Here is a 21,782-nt window from a genome sequence, read left to right as displayed (position 1 = left end):
CTTTAAGTTGAATGCAGATTGCAGCACCAAGCATTCCATTTGAAAATTGACAGGTAAGATATTTATGTCAGCTAAAAATGGAGTCACAAATATAGCAAAATATTGATTCTTTTCTCAGAAATATTGAAATCTGTTTTCAAATTCTTTATCAAATTGAAAAGCAAGGCTGCATATTTTTCACTGCTTTCTCTAACGTGTGGAAATGCATAAAATTGTTTGCCTAATTTGAGCTTGCAATAATTTCAGTTTCATTTGGATCACTGTTATGGTTTAAAATATGGTTGGTTTTAAAATATATGGTTTAAAATAAGTTGGTTTTCATCTTGAAGACACATGTTTAACTCATTTAAATGAGCAATTAAATCTACTAAAATGCTAAATCTGTAAGCCAGTTTTCATTATCAAGTTCGGGCACAAATTTGTTTTTTTGATACCATAAATGACTCAATAAGATTGCAAATCATAAAGTCTTTTCAGCATTTGGCTTCAACTTAGCCACCTTCTTCTGAAAAGTAAATGATGTTGCCATAGTCAGCATCAATACTTTTAAGGAATTCCTGGAATTGGCGATGATTCAGTCCCTTAGCTGTTATGAAATTTACAGTCTTGATGATGATTTGCATGACATTGTCCATTTTTAAAGCTTTCATGCATAAATTTTCTTGATGTACTATGTAATGATATTTCATCAAACATGAGTTTTGGGTGGCAATTGAATTGTCTTCTATTAATTTTACAAGCCCCTCTCTTTCACCTGCCATCACTGGGGCACCATCAATAGCTATACCAGATGTGTTGACAACGGACAAAGAAAACTGCCTTAACATATTTTTTACTGCTTGTATAAATCTTTTGATTTAGTTGTGTCTTTTAATGGCACTAAAGAAGTCATTTCTTCAGTAATGTTATATTTGTTGTAAAAATAATAAAAATGGCAAGTTGAGCTATATCTGTAGCATCAGTGCTATTGCCAAAGCATAAATTTAAAATTAGCAGCTTTACTCTCCAAACTTCTTTCAATAGATTTTACAGTTTCTACAATTCACCTGGCAATAGTCTAGTGAAATGAACAGATTTTAGAAATATCCCCTTTTTGTCAGGGCCAATTTTATCTGCCACTCTTTCTATACATTGTTTAATAAACTTACCATCAATAAATGGTGTTGATATTTTTGCTATTAAATATGCCACCACATAACTAGCTTTTACAATGGAATCCACTCAAGTTGTAACTTTTTTGAAAATACTTTTCTTGAGAAGACAGACTTTTTTAATTTCCACTATTTTGTCCTTACAACACAATCCTTCATACACATTGAGTTTGGCAGCATGTTTTTGCGTGTAATGCCTTTTCAAATTATAGTCTTCGAAAATTTGCACAAATTCTCTACAAATTAAGCAGAGTGCCTTACTGTTTGCCTCAACAAAAAAGGAGTCATCTGTCTACTTTTCACTGAACAATCTTCTTTTATTCATAATTTTTCTTTTTGGGAGTTCTTTTTTCTTTTGAGACATTGTAGAAGCCATGCTTGAATTAAAAATAATAATAATATAAGATTTTGTTTACTTTTATTATGAAAATTAATTGACAAGAAAATATAAAGCAAGATTTGGATCCTTCCACAGCCCTCTCGGCTGCTGATGCAGGGTGAGGGTGAGGGCTGATTGTGAAGTATAGCAGACAGTGTGTGAGGCACCACTGAGGTGTGGAAACACCTTCAATAATCAAATAAGAATGCTTACCTGACTTCTAAATAACATTAAATGCCTAACATTGCAATGGTAGGTTGAAATATTATTGATAATTTCTGCCTTGCTAAGTCACCAAGAGCACATGCAACATTTGGCAGTGTCAGTTCTACTGTCTGCACTTGGAAGATAACACACTGGGAGCGGCATATCACCTTAAAACTGAAGCCACATATGCCGACACATAGTGAGAGTGTATGTATGTTTATTTTATGTGGCACTGAGACACATAATCACAAAAAAATCTCACAATGTTTTTAAGTAAATTTATGATTTTGTGTTGAGCTCCATTCATAGCCATTCTGGGCCACATATGGCCACAGGTTGGACACTCCTGTTTTATGACATTTTTGCTCATGAAAGTTTTCATAGGAATGCTCTACTTTCTGATAGCAAGGGAAAATCTGTAGTAAATAAAACTCTAGAAAGCACTTTTATCATTTGTCATCACTTCATTACATGATCAGGGCAGCTGTTAATTTAACTCAAAATGAGTTTCAATCACTTAGAATTCACAAGCTTTTCAAAATCAAAAGACCTGAAAAGTATAAAGGTTTCTTATAAGTAAAGCTGCTTCCAAAATTTTAGAAATTCCTGCTTAGGAGGAAGCCAAAGGTTTAAGTAAATGTTTAGACTTGGTAAACTGCATCAGCAAGATAACATCATACCCACATACTTTGTGGATTCTTTTGGTTTACCATTTTGGTTTGGCTAAGAGTCAGCCTTTGTTTCATTAATTACAAATATAGCTGCCAGTTTAGTTCTTGGGGAAGTTTCTTTCAGTTAATGCTAGGGAAAAAGCCATATTTAAGTCATCTGGGAAAGTGGGATCACCCCACACATTGGTTCCACAACTGAGACCCTGGGCCTATCAACTTGGGGTTGAGATAATGAAAAAGATCTTACTGAGAGAATTAATGTTCTATTTTAGAGAGGCTGTACATGTGTACCTGGATGCTAAATGTTCTTCAAATAGAAAACTGAGTTAGAAAGAGTCTTTTTTTTTTAACTCTAGCTGTCATATGCAAATTATTAGCCTCATAGAAGGATCACAGGAAACCAGCCAGCATCAAAGAAATGGAATCCAGCTAATCCCTCTAAGAAACAGAAGTTTCAGAGCATGACTTTTGAAAGGCAAACACAGACTGACTTCTGCCCACAGACCATCAAGAACCCAAAAGTATCTGAAAGCCATTGCCAAACTTCAGAGTGAAGACATCTGTGGGAGAGATCATCCTCTGTCACCTTGTGGGCAAATCTTTCAGCCTCTCTGAGCCTCTGATTTCCCATTTTTTAAATGGGCATTAATGCCTCATGGAGCAAATGAGATAATGAACATGAAAGCACTTGTAAGCTATTTGGTGCTATCCAAATTATTGGCTATCTTATCATGTTAGCCCACCTAACCTCCTTGTCACCTCCCCCTTTGACACCTGTCCCCACTCCCCACACAACCTTCAAATAATGTAGACTGGAAGCCTGACCATTATTGTTCTCTCTCTCATGTCCCACACCCAGTCAGTCTTTATCTCCTAGTGTCTAACTGGAAGTCTCTAAGTGGCCCTCCTGCTTCTAAAGTAGCCTGGCTTGACTCTGTCCAGTTCACAGTTGAAGAAATAATCTTGTTAAAATCTACTTGGATTACATCTTTCTCTTGTTCAAAGACTTTCACTGATTTCCCATTGCCTGCAGAATAAAATTCTAACTTCAAAGAAGCTAGAATAAAAGCCTTTAACAGCCTGGCACTTCTACCTAAATAACATCAATGAGCCCTGGCTGGTGTGGCTCAGTGGATTGAATGCTGGCCTGTGAACCAAAAGGTTGCTGGTTCAATTCCCTGTCAGGGCACCTGCCTGGGTGCAGGCCCGGTCATGTGAGAGGCAATAGGTTGATGTTTCTCTCCCTCTTTTTCTCTCTCCCTTCCCTTCTATCTGAAAATAAATAAATAAAATATTAAACAACAGAAATTAAAAAAAAATAACATTCATGAGAGGGCCACACAGCAATCAAAAGGTGTTGGTGTTAGTGTTGATCAGTGCCAGATTGGAGGATAGGCTATATGGCCCCAGGGTTTGCAAAAAAAATTTTGTTTCTCACTTCCCCAATCTTGACCTTGAGAAAGTCCTCTCTGTGGTCATTTTAAGTGGCTCTTCCTCAACTTTTTACCCATTCCAGCCTCCCCAAGTATCCCTGCACTCACTCTTCTGCCTTTTGGCATGTTCTTCCATGACACTTAGTTACTTTTTAGGAGCATGTCCTCTCAATGGCAGTGGGATACTTAAAACCCGATGGCTGAACTTGACTCCTAAATGTGTTTTTGACACTCCTAGTATTGGTCTGCACTCTTTAACAATGTACCAACTCATCAGACAATTAATATTATAAAAAATTCTGTTGTCTTAAGAAACTAGAAAAGCTAGCAACCCTAGCTTCTCAGATTCAAATGGCTACAATTGACCTCTTGCAAAAATTGTCTGTACTCCTTCCTATACCTCCTCAGTTTCAACTCTTTTTCCCAATTCACTGCTTATATTTCTACTACTTCACAAATACTGTTCCTGTCAACATTACCAGTATCCTCCATAACTGCCTAATCCAGTGCTCTTCTTTGCTTTGCCTTACTTGAGATTTCAATAGCATCTGTCACTTGATCACTGTTTCTTTTTTAAGTATATTTATTGATTATGCTATTACAGTTTTCCCAGTTTTTTTCTCCCCTTTATCCCCTCTCTGCCCAGCAACCCCTAACCCTCTAACATTCCCCCCACCCCCTTAGTTCATGGGTCATACATATAAGTTCTTTGTTTTTTCTGTTTCCTATAGTATTCTTAACCTCCTCTATTTTATGCCTAATATTTATGCTTCTTATTCCTTGTACTTTTCTCCCCCATTCTTCCCCTCCCCCTCCCCACTGAAAACCCTTGATATAATCTCCATTTCTCTAGTTCTGTTCCTGTTCTAGTTGTTTGCTTAGTTTTTTTTTTTTTTAGGTTCAGTTGTTGATAGTTATGCATTTGTTGTCATTTTACTGTTTGTATTTTTGATCTTCTTTTTCTTAGATGAGTTTCTTTAACGTTTCATATAATAAGGGCTTGGTAATGATGAACTCCTTTAACTTGACCTTATCTGAGAAGCACTTTATCTGCCCTTCCATTCTAAATGATAGCTTTGCTAGATAGAGCAATCTTGGATGTAGGTCCTTGCCTCTCATGATTTGGAATACTTCCTTCAAGCCCCTTCTTACCTATAAGGTCTCTTTTGAGAAATCAGCTGACAGTCTTATGGGCAATCCATAGTAGGTTACTGTCTCCTTTTTTCTTGCTGCTTCTAGGATTCTCTCTTTAATTTTAATCTTGGGTAATATAATTATGATGTGCCTTGGTGTGTTCCTCCTTGGGTCCAACTTCTTTGGGACTCTCTGAGCTTCCTTGACTTCCTGGAAGCCTATTTCCTTTGCCAAATTGGGGAAGTTTTCCTTCATTATTTTTTCAAATAAGTTTCTAATTTCTTGCTCTTCTTCTCCTTCTGGCACCCCTATGATTCAGATGTCGGAACACTTAAAGTTGTCCTGAGGTTCCTAAGCCTCTCCTTATTTTTTTTTTGAAGTCTTTTTTCTTCATTCTGTTCCAGTTGGATGTTTCTTTTTAAAAAATATATATTTTATTGATTATGCTATTACAGTTGTCCCATTACCCCCCTTCATTCTCCTCCACCCTGCACACCTTCTCCCACCCACATTCCCCCCCTTTAGTTCATGTCCATGTGTCATAAATTCTTTAGCTTCTACATTTCCCATACTATTCTTACCCTCCCCCTGTCTATTTCTACCTACCATCTATGCTACTTATTCTCTGCACCTTTTCCCCCCTCTCCTCCTCCCACTCCCCTGTTGATAACCCTCCATGTGATCTCCATTTCTGTGGTTCTGTTCTTGTTCTAGTTGTTCGCTTAGTTTCTTTTTGTTTTTGTTTTAGGTGTGGTTGTTAATAATTGTGAGTTTGCTATCATTTTACTATACATGTTCTTTTATCTTCTTTTTCTTAGATAAGTCCCTTTACCATTTCATAAAATAAGGGCTTGGTGATGATGAATTCCTTTAACTTGACCTTATCTGAGAAGCACTTTATCTGCCCTTCCATTCTAAATGAAAGCTTTGCTGGGTAGAGCAATCTAGAGTAATTATGATGTGCCTTGGTGTGTTCCTTTTGGGTCCAACTTCTTTGGGACTCTCTGCGCTTCATGGATTTCCTGGAAGTCTATTTCCTTTGCCAGATTGGGGAAGTTCTCCTTTATTATTTGTTCAAATAAGTTTCCAATTTCTTGCTCATCCTCCTCTCCTTCTGCCTCCTCCTACCCCTATAATTCGGATGTTGGATCATTTAAAGATGTCCTGGAGGTTTCTAAGCCTCTCCTTATTTTTTTGAATTCTTGTTTCTTCATTCTTTTCTGATTGTATATTTCTTTCTTCCTTCTGGTCCACTCTATTGTTGTGAGACCCAGCTTTCATTCCATCACTATTGGTTCCCTGTGCATTTTTCTTCATTTCACTTATTGTAGCCTGCATTTTTTCATCTAGTTTGCGACCAAAATCAACCAATTCTGTGAGTATCCTGATCAGCAGTGCTTTGAACTGTGCATCTGATAGGTTGGTTATCTCTTGGTTGCTTAAAAGTATTGGCTCTGGGGCTTTTAATTATGTTTGAACCATCTCCCCCCCCCTTTTGGTCTGGTCACGCCTGTTATGTATGAGGGGTGGAACCTTAGGTGTTCACCAGGGTGGGGCACCCCAGTCGCTGGGTTGTGATGTTGATGGGGGCAGGGTCCTAGAGGGAACAACAGCACTTGCTCTGCTCTCCCTCAGACCTCAGTCCCTTCCACTGCTTCCCCCAAGCAAACTGGGCCCCTCTGGTGCCAATTCCCATGTGGATGGGCTTGTGCACCCTGTGGGAGTTTCCAATGACCTCTCCTGTGAGGCTGGGAATCTCTCCCTGTGCCTCAGTCCCCACAGGTGTTTTTAATCAGTGTCCCAAGACTCTATTTCCCAGTGCTGGGATCCTGGGTTGCACCCAGTGCCTTGCTTCACAATCTCGGCCTCGCTGGGTCTGCTGGTTGCCACCCCTTAGCTGAGGTCTGCCAGCTGCCGCTTGAGTGCTCAGGGTCCACTTGCTGTGGTCTTGTATGCCCCAGATGCCTTACACACCTGGTGCCAACACTCTCTGCTCTCCACACTATGACCCACACCTGGCTGCCTGACTCTGCCCCTCCAACTGGTCTGGGTGAACAGGTCTATTTTAACTTCTTGGTTGTCTGATTTCCATACAGTTCAATTTTCTGTCAGTTCTGGTTGTTATGTTGTTTCTAAATTATTGTTGTCCCTATCTTGGTTGTGCGAGGAGGCACACTGTGTCTACCTATGCCTCCATCTTGGCCAGAGGTTGGATGTTTATTTCTTCATTTTGTACCAAATCATTGATTTGAGTCCTGGTTTCCTTCTTTTCACTGTTGGTTCCCTGTATATTTAGCTTTATTTCACTATGGGTAGACTTTATTTCTTCCTTCATTTTGTGACCAAGCTCAATCAATTCTGTGAACATACTGATTACCAGTGTTTTGAACTCCACATCTGATAGGTTGTCTATCTCCTTGTCGCTTAGCTCTTTTTCTGGAGTTTCGATCTGTTCTTTCATTTGGGCCAGATTTCTTTGTCTTGGCCCACCTGTTATGTTGTAAGGGGTGGAGTCTTAGGTATTCGTCAGGGTGGGGCAACCCTCTTGACTGTGTTGTGGTGCTGTCTATGGCAGAGAGGTCTGAGAGGAAACAATGCCACCAGCTTGCTCCACTCTAGCCCCACTTTCCAACATACTTTCCTGTGAGACTAGGAGTTTCTCCTGCTGCTGCAGTCCCCAAAGTATTTTAGAGCTAGTTTTGAGTCTTTAGTTTCTCCTTCAGCTAGCCCTGCCTTGCCTGTGCTGTCTGCCACCTTGCTGTGCATCCTATTTGTTTGGCTGCCCATCTCCCATCTCTGCACCTCCTACCAGTCTGGGTGAATGTTTGTTTCTTTAACTCCTTGGTTGTCGCAGTTCCATGGAGTTCAATTTTCTGGTATTTCTGGTTGTTTATTGTTTTTAAATTGGTTGTTATCCTTTTTGTTGTGCGAGGAAGCTAATTGTTTTTACCTATGCCTTCATCTTGGCTGGGCAGAAAATAAATTTCACTCCCTGTTTCTTGAAATACTTCCCCCCTGGCTTCCACAAAACCCCATTTCCTAGGTTCCTCTTTATCTACTTTGCTGGCTTTTGTCCTTTACTCTATTTCTAAAGTCAGAGTGGTCTAGGTTTGGCCTGTGGTCCTCTTTTATGTTTATACATTCCTCCTAAATGATCGCATCCAGTCTCAACTTTAAAGAGCTATCTGTTTGCCATGTCTGTTAAATTTGGGTTTCTAGTCTGGACTTCTCCCTAGAACTCTGTAAATATACATCTGACTACTTGTGTAACTTGATATCTCCACTTGAATTTCTAATAAACAACTTGAATTTACACTTCACAGAAAATATTTTTTGGATTTTTGTTTCCCAAACCTCCTCCTCCTCTTCTTTCTATATCAGTCCCCATCCACTCTCATAGCAAAAATTAGTAGCTCTGTTTCCTCATCTTTCACATTCAATCCATGAAGAAGTGTCACATTGCAAAAATGGATATCTGTAGTTGATGCTGCAAGCTGTCCCTTACAGCCCTCTTTAGGACCAGAGGAGTTCTTCCCCAGTTGCTGGATGTGCTGCCACATCTTAGCCCTCTGTTCTCTCTGGAAATTGCCCTCAGCTGAAGAGAGCCACTGCACCCAAGGTCACACCCCATATACAAAGCCTGACACACTTATGTAATGCAGGATGACTCTGAAAAGTTATCCCAGGTGCCGTGCTCCCTGGAGTTGGCCAAGGCCTTCACTGAGACTGCGCCACAGCCCACCTTCTCCTTCTGCCATGCTGTTTCCTTCCTTTCCCCTTACTTCCCTTTCACAGGTGTTGATTTTGTGAGCCCTGCATAATAAACTTACTTCAGCCTGACCTTTCTCAGAGTCAACTTCCCAGGAAAGCCACTCTCTCCCAAATATATCTCCTTCTTTCCATCCCCACTCTGACGATTACAGTTTGATCCACCACCTTCTCTCACCTTGACTACTGCAGTACACTTTCCCCAGTCTCTGTGCTTCTTCTCTTGACCTCACATCCCTTTCCCTCATAATTGTCAGTTTTCTTTCTTTAAAAAAAGATTTTATTTATTCATTTTTTAAAATTTTATTTTAATTATGGTTCAAGTACAATTTTCTATCTTTTACTCCCATCCCAGCCCACACACCCAGCCCTTCCCACCTCCTTCCCATTTGCACGCGCCCCTAGTTTTTGTCCATGTGTCCTTTATACTTGTTCCTGTAAACCCTTCCCCTTTTCCCCTGAAATTCCCCTGAAATTCCCTCCCCTCTCCTCTCTGGTCACTGTCAGCCTGTTCTCTATTTCAGTGTCTTTGGTTGTATTTTGCTTGTTTCTTTGTTTTGTTGATTAGGTTCTTGTTAAAAGTGAGATCGTATGGTATTTGTCTTTCACCACCTGGCTTATTTAGTTTAGCATAAAGCTCTCCAGTTTCATCCATGCTGTCACAAAGGGTAGGGCTCCTTCTTTCTTTCTGCTGCATAGAATTCCATTGTGTAAATGTACCATAGTTTTTTGATCCATTCATTTACTGATGGGCGTCTAGGTTGCTTCCAGCACTTGGCTATTGTAAATTGTGCTGCTGTGAACATTGGGGTGCATAGGTTCTTTTGGATTGGTGCTTTAGTATTCTTAGGATATAATCCAGCAGTGGAATTGCTGGGTCAAAAGGCAGATCCATTTTTAGTTTTCTGAGAAAATTCCATACTGCTTTCCATAGTGGTTGTACCAGTCTGCAGTCCCACCAACAGTGCACTAGGGTCCCCTTTTCTCCACAACCTCTCCAACACTTGTTTGTTGCTTTGTTTATGATGGCCATTCTGACTGGTGTAAAGTGGTATCTCATTGTGGTTTTAATTTGCATCTCTCTGATAGCTAGTGATATTGAGCATCTTTTCATGTGTCTTTGGATCCTCTGTATGTCCTCCTTGGAGAAGTGTCTGTTCAAGTCCTTTGCCCATTTTTTAATTGGGTTCCTTGTCTTCTTAGAGTGGAGTCATGTAAGTTCTTTACATATTTTAGAGATTAAACCCTTGTCTGAGGTGTCATTGGCATATATGTTTTCCCATACAGTTGGTTCTCTTTTTATTTTAATATTGTTTTCTTTAGCTATTTATTTATTTTTTATAGAGAGGGGAAGGGATGGAGAAAGAGAGGCAGAGAAACATCAGTGTGTGGTTACCTCTCATGTGCCCCCTACTGGGGACCTAGCCCACAACCTGGGCATGTGCCTTAGACAGGAAATTGAACTGGTGACTGTTTGGTTTTCAGGCTGATGCTCCATCCACTTTTTCTGGAGCCACACCAGCAAGGGCGTCAGTTTTCTTTTTAACTACTCAGTTCATTTTATCTTATTTCATTGGACCATATTTGATATATGTATACAATTTAGGAAGCAATAATCAAATGAACCTATGAACCTTCCACTCAACAAAGATCTGGAACTATTGAAGTTGCCTATATACTTTTTCTTTTTTAAAATGTTATCTTCAGCTGAGGATATGTTTATTGATTCTTAGAGAAAGAGGAATGAAGGGAGAGAGAAATAGAAACATCAATTGGTTGCCTCCTGTATATGCTTTGAAAGGGGTTCAAACCCACAAGCTAGGTATATGCCCTGAATGGGAATCGAACCACAACATTTTCTGTACTGAATAATGCTCCAACCAAATTAGCCACCCAGCCAGCACTGTATACTTCCTGATTGCAATCCCTCCCTACCCCCTAGAAGTAGCCACAATCTTGAGATTTATTTTTATAACTCCTTTGCTTCTATCTTTATAGTATTACCATCTAAATATTTATCACTAAACAAATTATAGTTTAAAAAATGGAGCCATAGTGAATCTGCTGCAACTTGTTTTTTTCCTACTCAACATTATATATCTAATATAATATAATCATTTATGTCAGTGTTTATAAATTATTCATGTTCATGCTTACAGTAGTAGTAAATTAATTAACTGGAAAATAAATTGTGCATAATCCATAATTTATTTATCTATTCTCTGTTGATGAATGTTAAAGTTTTCCATTTTTGTACATGTATTTTGGTCCTTATGTGCAAGAGTTTCTGCAGCATGTATACCTAGGAATAGAACTGATGAATTTAGTGTATGAAATGTTCAGTTTTACTAGATAATGCCAAATTGTTTTTTAATGTGATTATACCAAATTTTACTCTTACCAATAGTAATAAGAATTTCCAGTACTGTACTAAGGCTTAATATTTTAGACTTTTATTCATGTCAGTATAATGTATAATATCATTGTGCAATTAATTGATATTTTTGATTGCTAATAAAATTGAATATCTTTTCATGTCTGTCATTTGTATTTTCTGATAAATTCTTGTACGTATTTTTTGCTCATTTTTCCTTTTTTTTGGTTGTTAAGAAATTGATTTTTAGTCCTGGCTGTGGTGGCTCAGTGGATTGAGCACCAGGCCTGCAAACCAAAGGGTTGCTGGTTTGATTCCCACTGAGGGCACATGCCTGAGTTGCAGGCTAGGTCCTCAGTAGGGCGTGTGTGAGAGGTAACCACACATTGATGTTTCTCTTCCTCTCTTCCCCCTCCCTTCCCTGCTCTCTAAAAGTAAAATCTTTTTTTTTTTAAAGATTTTTTAATTTATTTATTTTTAGAGAGGGAACAGAGGGAGAGAGAGAGAGAAACATCAGTGTGCAGTTGCTGGGGGCTATGGCCTGCAACCCAGGCATGCGCCCCGACCGGGAATCGAACCTGCAACGCTCTGGCCCGCAGCCTGTGCTCAATCGACTGAGCCACGCCAGCCAGGGCTAAAAGTAAAATCTTAAAAAAAAAAGTATGTGTCTATTATTAAAAAAAAAGAAATTGCTTTTTAAGACTTCTCTATGTACTCTGCATTGGTATCCTCTACCAGTAATATATTTCATATATACCTTCTTCCAATTCGGGAGTTTTAGTAATTTTTAAAAAGATTTTATTTATTTATTTTTAGAGAGGGAAGAGAGGAAGAGAGAGAGAGAGAAACATCAATGTGTGGTTGCTGGGGGTCGTGGCCTGCAACCCAGGCATGTGCCATTACTGGGAATTGAACCTGCGACACAGGTTTGCAGCCCACACTCAATCCACTGAGCTATGCCAGCCAGGGCAGTTTTAGTAATTTTTTTAATGGAATATTTTGGCAAACAAAAGTCTTTTATTTTAATATAGTCGAATTTATCAGTTATTTCCTTTATGATATTGTTTTGTTCAATAAATCCTTTTCTGAGATTATCTATGTTTTCTTCTAAAAGTTAAAATTCTGCCATTCACAATTAACTTTTTTTTTAAATTATTTTATTGTTGGGCCATTATAGTTGTCCCACCTTTTTCCCCATGGCTCTCCCCTGCCCCATACCCCTGCCAACTCCCACAGTCAATCCCCCCATTCCGTGCCCATGAGTCCTGTATTTTTATTATTATTATTATTTTTTTAATCATTGTTCAAATACAGTTTTCTCCTTTTTACTCCCAATCCAGTCCCCCCCCACCCTCCCCACTTCCCTCCCATTACCACCCTCCCCTTAGTCTATGACCATGTGTCCTTTAAGTTTGTTCCTGTGAACCCTTCCCACTGTCCCCTTAAATTCCCTCTTCTCTCCCCTCCGGTCACCATCACCCTGTCCTCTATTTCAGTGTCTGGTTAGATTTTGCTTGTTTCTTTGTTTTGTTATTTAGGTTCCTGTTAAAGGTGAGATCATATGGTATTTGTCTTTCACTGCCTGGCTTGTTTCGCTTAGCATAATGTTTTCCAGCTCCATCCACGCTGTTGCAAAGGGTAGGAACTCCTTCTTTCTTTCTGCTGCATAGAATTCCATTGTGTAAATGTACCATAGTTTTTTGATCCATTCATTTACTGATGGGCATCTAGGTTGCTTCCAGCATCTAGCTATTGTAAATTGTGCTGCTATGAACATTGGGATGCATAGGTTCTTTTGAATTGGTGTTTTAGTATTCTTAGGATAGAGTCCCAGCAGTGGAATTGCAGGGTCAAAAGGCAGATCCATTTTTAGTTTTCTGAGGAAGTTCCATACTGCTTTCCATAGTGGTTGTACCAGTCTGCAGTCCCACCAATAGTGCACTAGGGTCTCCTTTTCTCCACAACCTCTCCAACACTTGTTGTTTGTTGCTTTGTTTATGATGGCCATTCTGACTGGTGTAAAGTGGTATCTCATTGTGGTTTTAATTTGCATCTCTCTGATAGCTAGTGATATTGAACATCATTTCATGTGTCTTTGGATCCTCTGTATGTCCTCCTTGGAGAAGTGTCTGTTCAAGTCCTTTGCCCACTTTTTTAATTGGATTCCTTGTCTTCTTAGAGTGCAGTCGTGTAAGTTCTCTATATATTTTGGAGATTAAACCCTTGTCTGAAGTGTCATTGGCAAATATGTTTTCCCATACAGTTGGTTCTCTTTTAATTTTGATACTGTTTTCTTTAGCTGTGCAGAAGCTTTTAATTTTGATGAGGTCCCATTTGTTTATTCTTTCCTTTATGTCCCTTGCTCCAGGCTGCTGGTCAGTAAAAAAGTTTCTTCGTGAAATATCTGAACACAATTAACTTCTTAGTTCACTTGGAGTAGGTTTTTGTGCACAATATGAGTTAGATATCTAATATTCTTTTCTTCCAAGTAGATAACCATAAAGAGCTGTGAAGAGTCTGAGATTTTATCCTACTTGTAAACTAGGAAGCTAAGCTGCCAGTCTCATGGATGCTGGCGGAATACAAGACTCCTGGGTCAGCACAGAAAGCAGCGAGCTGGTGTTGGTTTCCCCTGCCACATTCCCAGAATGGTAGGAGAAGAGGGCTGGGTGATGCCTGCATCGTACTGGGTTGCTTTACAGGAGAGAAACGCTGAGCTTAGGGACCATGACTCTTTCATAATGAGCAATGAGCCAGTCTGACCTTTGCCCCAGAAGGACACATTATCTTTATTACAGAACAATGAACAAACCTATTCTTTTCTGTGGAGGGAGAGCTTCCCTCTGTCTTTCCAGGCTGCTGGCCATCCAGAGCCTTGAAAACATAGCCTGGAATAGAGGCAGTCAGTATCTCTGCTTGCAAGATGTTCAGGAACAGAAGAGGCTCATACTTTGTTGACCTTAATTGGTGGGATCCATGTTAGAGATGCTTTCTCTAACATGGATCTGGCCCAGCCAAGAGATGTGCTTGTATCTGTCAGCTACAGGGCTCTAGCAAGCTCTTTAATTTCTTGGTTTGTAATTTCTTTGACCATATGGAGTATGTAAGATTAAATTGCAGGCTTGAGGGGGCCAGATTCATGGGTTAAAAATTTCAGAGGTGGCTATTCCTCTTTTTCTTTGTTTTTGTTTTTTGTTTTTTCCCCTCCATCAAGAGCCAGTGTAGAGAGTTCTTTTTTTGTTTGTTTGTTTTCACAGGTGAAATTTTAATAATTAAACACTTTAAAATGTCCTTTAAAAATTGAGTTAAATTTTCTTTTCTTAAAATTTTATTTTAATCATTGTTCAAATACAGTTTTTTTCCTTTTACTCCCAATCCAGCCCCCCTCCCACCGAGAGTTCTTGATAGGCTTCTTTTGTTGCCTAGCATGAATATTTCTCCTGGGCCACCCTTGTCTAAGGTTGTAGTCACCTTCAGGTATCCTGTTTTAGAGTGAGATTCTCAAATTTAGCTCATTCAGTTCCATTGCCCAAGGCTTTGTCTCTCATTCCCTACTCTGATATATGGAGCTGCCTCAGGCAGTCCCAATTTTTGCATTTGCTTACACTTCACACTCAGTCTTCAGTTTACTATTCTATTTCTTCTGTTTTTACACCTTTGGGATTTCACTTACTTTCTCGCAAACTAAGCTGTGTATTAAAAAATAAACTCACTGTAGGACTTCTGGCCAAGATGGAGGCATTGGTAGATATACTTTGCTTCCATGCACAAGCAAAAGAAGGACAACAACAAATTTAACCACAAAAATAACCAGAACTGCCAGAAAATTGAACTATATGGAAATCTAACAACCAAGGAGTTAAAGAAGAAATATTTATCCAGACTGACAGGAGGGGCAGAGATGGGTAGTCAGGGCAGAGAGGACAGGTGGCAAGGTGGTAATTGGAGGACTGGGTGGGCAAGATGGCAGCTGGTGATTCCACATTTGTGTTTGGATAAACTGGGAGGAACAACTGGGGAGTGAGGCAGATCGTACAACCCAGGGTTCCAGCCTGAGGAAATAGAGCCTCAAAACCTCTGACTGTAAAAACCTGTGAGGGTTGACATCACAGGAGAAACTCCCAGCCTCACAGGAGAGTTTGTTGGAGAGAACCACAGGGTTCAAGAACATACACAAGCCCACCCACTCAGGAATTAGCACCAGAAGGGCCCAATTTGCTTGTGGGTATCAGCGGAAGTGACTGAAAGCTGGCCCAGAGCCAAGCAAGCAGCATTGTTCCCTCTCGGACCCCTAGCCCACATACAGTGCCACAATGCAGCAATGTGGGTTGCCCCACACTGGTGAATACCTAAGGCTCTGCCCCTTACCACATAACAGGTGGGCCAAGACAAAGAAATCTGGCCCAAATGAAATAACAGATCAAAGCTCCAAAAGTAGAACTAATCAATGAAGAGATAGCCAACCTTTCAGATACAGAATTCAAAACACTGGTAATCAGGATGCTCACAGAAATGGTTGAGTATGGTTGCAAAATAGAGGAAAAAGTAAAGGCTATGAAAAGTAAAATAAAGAAAAAAACACAGAGAACCAACAGTGAAGAGAAGGAAACCAGGACTCAAATCAATAAATTGGAGCAGAAGGCAGAAATAAACATTCAACCAGAACAGAATGAAGAAACAAGAATTCAAAAAAAAAAAAAAGAGTAGAAGCTTAGGAACCTCCAGGACAACTTGAAACATTCCAACATCTGAATCTTGGGGGTGCCAGAAGGAGAAGAGGAAGAGCAAGAAATTGAAAACTTATTTGAAAACATAATGAAGGAGAACTTTCCCAATCTGGCAAAGGAAATAGACTTCCAGGAAGTCCATTTTTAAAAATATGTTATTTATTTATTTTTAGCGAGAAAGGAAGGGAGGGAGAAAGAGAGGGAAAGAAATACCAGTGTGTGGTTGTCTCCCTCACACTCCCAACTGGGTACCTGGTCTGTAACCCATTCATGTGCCCTGGTTGGGAATTGAACCAGTGATGCTTTGGTTTGCAGGCCAGCACTCCATCCAGCCACACCAGCCAGGGCCTGGATCATTATCATTCTCATTTAAAGGTCACCTTTTCATAGCAGCCTTTCTTGATTAGCCTCCCCATTATCACAGGTTTTGTCTTTTACTTTTTATTGTTATTCTATACAGTTTTCCCAATTTTCCCCCCTTTGCCTTCCTTTGCCAAACCCACTCCCCATTCCCACAGTTAATCCTCACATTGTTGTCCCTGTCCATGGGTTATCCATGCATTTTCTTTGACTAGTCCCTTCCCCTTCTTTCCACTATTCTCCTTCCCCCTCTCTTCAGCCTGCTATCAGTCTGTTCCATGTTTCCATGTCTTTGTCTCTGGTTCTATTTTGCTCATTAGTTCATTTTGTTCATTAGATTCCTCTTTTTAAAAAAGATTTTATTTATTTATTTTTAGAGAGAGGGGAAGGGAGAGAGAAAGAGGAGAGAAACATCAATGTGTGGTTGTCCCTCATGCGCCCCCTACTGGAGACCTGGCTGGTAACCCAGGCATGTGCCCTGACTGGGAATCGAACTGGCAACCTTTTGCTTCACAGTCCGGCACTCAATCCACTGAACCACACCAGCCAGGGCTAGATTCCTCTTATAAGTGAGATCATATGGTATTTGTCTCCTTGCCTTTTATGACAGTATGGATGGAAGTGGAGAATATTATAAATGAAATAAGATAGTCAAGGAAAGACAAATATCACCATGTTTTAATTCTCTCTAAGGTAACTATTTTCAGCTGACATTTTCTTGTTTTTCATCTCTTTTTCTACTAGACCTTGAAGAGCAAGGGATCTTGCTAGTCTGGTTTACCACTATCTTCTCAGGGTTTAGAACAATACCTGGCACACAGTAGGAACTCCATACTTATTTGTTGAGTGACTAGATCCGAACATTGACTACTTATTCTCTTTAGACAGGACCTATGTTCTCCAGTGTTCACTACTTCCTATTATGTCCCCAACCAAGCCTACTTTGCTTTTTTATTTACCTACCTGGCCTCATAGGCATTTGAACTTTCAATCCCTGATCAAAAATGTTACTCTAATTGTCTTCAGCATTTTGAAAGCAGAGGCTGTGCTTTCTATTTTTTTCTTCCTTCAGTGACTTGCATATAGTAGAAAGGAAAGGAATTAACCATCATTGATTATCTCCTACCTGTCATGCATAGTAACACCATTGTAATTTATATTTTCATACACTACTATGGGGCCAAGGATTATTATTTATATCCATCTTATAGATGAGGACACTGAGATCTAGAGTTGTTCAGACTCATATAGTAAATGAAGAATCTGACACTGTAATCCACCTAGACAACACATGTTCAGTATGAACTATTGTGTAAGCAAAAGTGTTGCTTATGTCTGAGGAACAGGTGGCTGTTTTCAATTTGCAAAGTAAAGACTGAACAATTAATTCAATATTTAAGGTCAAGTTTTACTTGAATAGTCAGGCTTTTCACTTATCAATTTTATTCTGATGAGTATATGAAGATTTAGTCTGAGGTATGTTTATATTTGGCTAAAAGAGGCTTTGGAGATATTAATCATACCTTTTACATGAAGGTCCTTTTTATCTAATAAATGTCTGCTGGTGACACATTATTATGGCATGTGATAGCAAGGAGATGTTTTGAGGATAGTTATTTCAGTCAAATCATCACCTGTGGGTGCTTACTTTGTTAAGTTATATAAATGTCTAATGATGGGGTTATACACTTGAAACTAATATAATATTGTACATCAACTGTAATTGAATGAGAAAAAGAAAAAAATGACAAATTCAGTGAAAAAAAAAGAAAAATCATCACCTGTCCCTGCATCACTGGACAAAGACAGACACTGAATGCACTGAATGTGTACCACACAACCAAGCAATCTTTAAAATAACAAAATCTTATTTTTATTTTTTACAGAAATTCAGGTATTCCAACAAATTTTTAAATATTTTTTGGACCTTAAAAAATTACGCACAACTTTTGGACACAATACAACATAACAGAATGAGAAAGGGAGTCACTTAATTTTTTTAAAGATAAAAACATGTTTCTTATACTTCACATTTAGTGATTTATATGTGTATTACCTATGTACAAATCGTATATCATCAATGATTCATCTTCAGAGCACTGTGGTATGCTAAATTACACTTAGGTTTTGTGGAAACAACTTTTAAAAAACATTTGTATATGGTTAGAAAACACTTTTTCAATTTTGTAAACACCACTATTAGTGATGTAAAACTACCAATGGAATCTGTAATTTATATGGGTTAGGGAAACCCAATGCCTTCTATTTTTATTGCAGATAAAGTAGAGAGTAACTCCCTTTAAATAAAAGATTAATTTTTGAAAAGTTGTGTGTAATTAAATTTAGTAAGTAGGGTTATTTGAATTCAGTGGGAGAGCTAACATTTAATGCAAAACAATAACTCCTAGAATGGCTACACTAGAGATAATTATTCCCTAATTTAGTTCTTTAGAAAATCCATGTCTTTGTGAATTGGATTTCACTGATTTGAGCATACTTGTAACATACTTTTAGCCATTTGAAAAATAATCTCATTTTTGGTGAAAAGATGGTTATTGTCAGAAATACTGGGGTCCAGCACAAATAATGCCCCCCTTTTATTACAAAATCATAAGTATGTAATTCTTTAACATAATAATATCACACTCAAAGCATACCATATGATATTTTAGGTGGAATGTTCAAATTGCTGTCCATCTCATGAGAGACATTCACATACTCTACTAACCATACTCAAGCAGGAGTTACTTCTGCCAGACCCTGTATTTGGCAAAAATAGGAGCACGGCCCTAACAGTGAGAAGGTAGGAGAGATCAACTGTGATCTGTATTACATCTTGTATTATCTTATCTTAATTTTGAGTTGCAAAATGAAGGCATGTTTTCTGCTCAGGTATGGGACATGGTTTGGCTTACATTGATTATTCCTGTATGTACCTTTTAGCTTGTGATCATTCTCAAGCAATTGGTTACTTCAATACTAAATATTTTTTTCTGTTGTGGCATATTGGCAGAATTTGTGGTGAGGATAGTGGTGGATGGGGGTAAACCTGGGAGCAAGATTGTTGAAGACAACTAACCAGTTGTAGCTACCTTCAGATGTCAACCAACTAGAAATAATTGAACATTTTTGAAACCAATGTTAGTAAACAAAAGGCAATTTATTTCTACCAAGTTTCTTTGACCTGTATAAGTATATATTCATTTATTTCTAAGGCTAATAAATTATTATTTATTTATTTAGTACCACTTACTATCATTTAGAAATAGGTTTAATGAAATGATTTTTTTAAAAAACAAAAATGAGTGCCTGTCAGTAAAGGAAAGAAAGAATATGATTTCTCATGATATGTATGGCAAAGAAATGATATGGAAGGAAAAGAAGAGATATTGCATATGCCTATTTATAAAGTATATTAAATTCCTATGCATATACTAGGGAGAATTAGAAAAAGTATTTATTTGATAGCAGCCTATGTATTACATGTGAGCATCAGAGGTGAATATGAACTTTCTATATTTTCAAAATTCCTTGATGCTATTTCCTGAAAGATAGGGAAATCTATGCTGCTCGGGAACCTATGATGTAAAGATGTACTTCCTGTAATATACAGCTTGATGGAGTAACAGTATACCTCAGAAACACTTTCTCAGTGATGACTTGTACAGACTTTAAACTGAACACACACTTGGTAAAAACTTTGCAGTGTTACATCTCTTAACTGAGTGATTGTAACTAATTACACATGAAAAAAAATAGAACAGCAGAGATGGGAGAACCAAAGATCATGGCTCCTATGAAGGTATTCAGAGGCATTTTCTAAGACACTTCCTCAATAAATGATGCTTGACTAGCTTTTTGGCTACTGAGATAGAAATGTTAGGATTGACTGCCTTTTTTTAAAATAATGTTGAAAAATTAAAGCTTTTTGTTTTCAGTTTGATTAAAAAAAAGGACAGTTTACAAACCTCAGTACATATATATTTTACATGTTAATTCTAGCACATTTACATTCCTCTTCCTTGAAATATTTCCTGAATGTGATTTTGTATGAATGCAATTTCTTGTGAATGTTATCTGATCTTGTACAATGATAGTTTCCAGTGAGCTGGTGTTTAATCCATAATCACATTTCTTTCTAGAAAATCACTCCCATCTCTGCCAATCTAGATTTGACAAGTGGATGTTTCACTCTTGTTCATATTCATCGCTGTACTCTTGTCTCTCCCAAGTGTCTTCCTTCTTGATGTTGATGTACGAAAGCTGTTAATTCGATTTGTTTAGCTTGTGCTCATTCTAGAGAATATTGGCTTAGCAGAACTGCAGAAAGGGGAAGGGGAGAGGTGGGGAAGAAAAAGAGAAATGAAAGAGAAAATGCATCATATTTTAGCAAGATTTTTCTGCATGTTTATCACAGAAAACCCATATCAACAAATGATTCAAATGCTTTTGTCATCAAAGAAGCTAGAAGGGTTTCTGTTCCCTTAAACAAACAGCACAGTCTTCTGTCAAGGCCCAACCCCCTGCTCCAGCCCACCAACCCAGACATACATATTCCCCATATCCTGGTAAAAGTTAGAGGCTGCTTTGAAGGAGCAAGGAAGAATGCAAAACTATCCTAAGCATTAATATTTTTTGGCCTGATACAGAAAATATCTCACTTAAGTATTTTCCTTTCTCCTCCGTTTTATTTATTTATTATATAATAAACCTTATAACAGCTAGGAAAAAAATGATTATAAAGATGAATCATTTATAGTCCAATCACCTTAAGAAAATAGCTCTTTTCTTTCCATTACTTATCTAAATATGCTCTTATTTTATGTAGTTGGAATCATAGTATAGATGACACTTTTAACATTATATTGGAAACAATTTTCTATATTTCCACTCTCAGCATCACCAGTATCAATTTTTAATGGCTGCATAATATTCCATTCTATTCTCATTCCATGCTCAATATTCCATTCTCCACTATTTTACCGTGATCAGATACATAGGTAAGTTTCATTTTTATTATTGTCAATAATAAATATCTTTGCATATAAAGCTATTCTTTTACATTCTTTGTTTAAGACAATTCTCAGGGGCTGGTTGCTTTTCCTTTTCTTCAACATATTAGGGACTATGCCTGTATTGATATAACTAGACTGACTCTATTCTCTGGATAATTTTCATAGACTTTGGCATTACTTACCAGGGCTTATAAGGGTACCCTTAAATATTGTGAAGATGGGTGAATGCACCCAGCTGGCCAGATTTGGGCTGAAAGAAAACGGCTTATTGGGTTTTGCATCACAGAAAACTTAGAAGCACAAATTATATTAAAATAATTGGCCCATTATTCAGTTACAGTCCTCATTCCATATCACAAGACAAGATTATGGTGTCTGAATGAATGTTAGAGAATTCTCTGCAAGATTCTATTGTTCCCAGTATTTATGCCCTTGTTTTTCAACACACTTTAAAAAATCTTATGCACATTATGATTATAATGAACTCTTAGTGAGAGAACTCAGTTACTTTAATGTACCCAGACCACACAGGGGATAATTGTAATATGATCATGTCATAATGA

At 38.2% G+C, this 21,782-nt stretch overlaps 1 protein-coding gene across 2 annotated transcripts in view; it reads right to left on the bottom strand.

Moving 5' to 3' along the window:
• Window positions 1-18,882: 18,882 nt before the first annotated feature.
• LHFPL3 (LHFPL tetraspan subfamily member 3) overlaps window positions 18,883-21,782 on the bottom strand; it is a 621,367-nt gene continuing 618,467 nt past the window's right edge. For both annotated transcript variants that reach the window (XM_045828481.1, XM_045828480.1), the window contains one exon: window positions 18,883-20,524. Coding sequence is in view for 1 of the 2 variants with exons in the window: in XM_045828480.1 (XP_045684436.1) it covers window positions 20,496-20,524 (29 nt within the window). In the remaining variant the exon portion in view is untranslated. The remainder of the gene's footprint in view (window positions 20,525-21,782) is intronic.

The sequence above is a fragment of the Phyllostomus hastatus genome, unplaced genomic scaffold (assembly GCF_019186645.2).
Source record: "Phyllostomus hastatus isolate PE091 unplaced genomic scaffold, TTU_PhHast_1.1 phas_scaffold_78, whole genome shotgun sequence".
Classification (NCBI taxonomy): domain Eukaryota; kingdom Metazoa; phylum Chordata; class Mammalia; order Chiroptera; family Phyllostomidae; genus Phyllostomus; species Phyllostomus hastatus.
The sequence above is the reverse complement of the archived record's forward strand: the minus strand, read 5'-3'. Positions and strand labels throughout refer to the sequence as shown.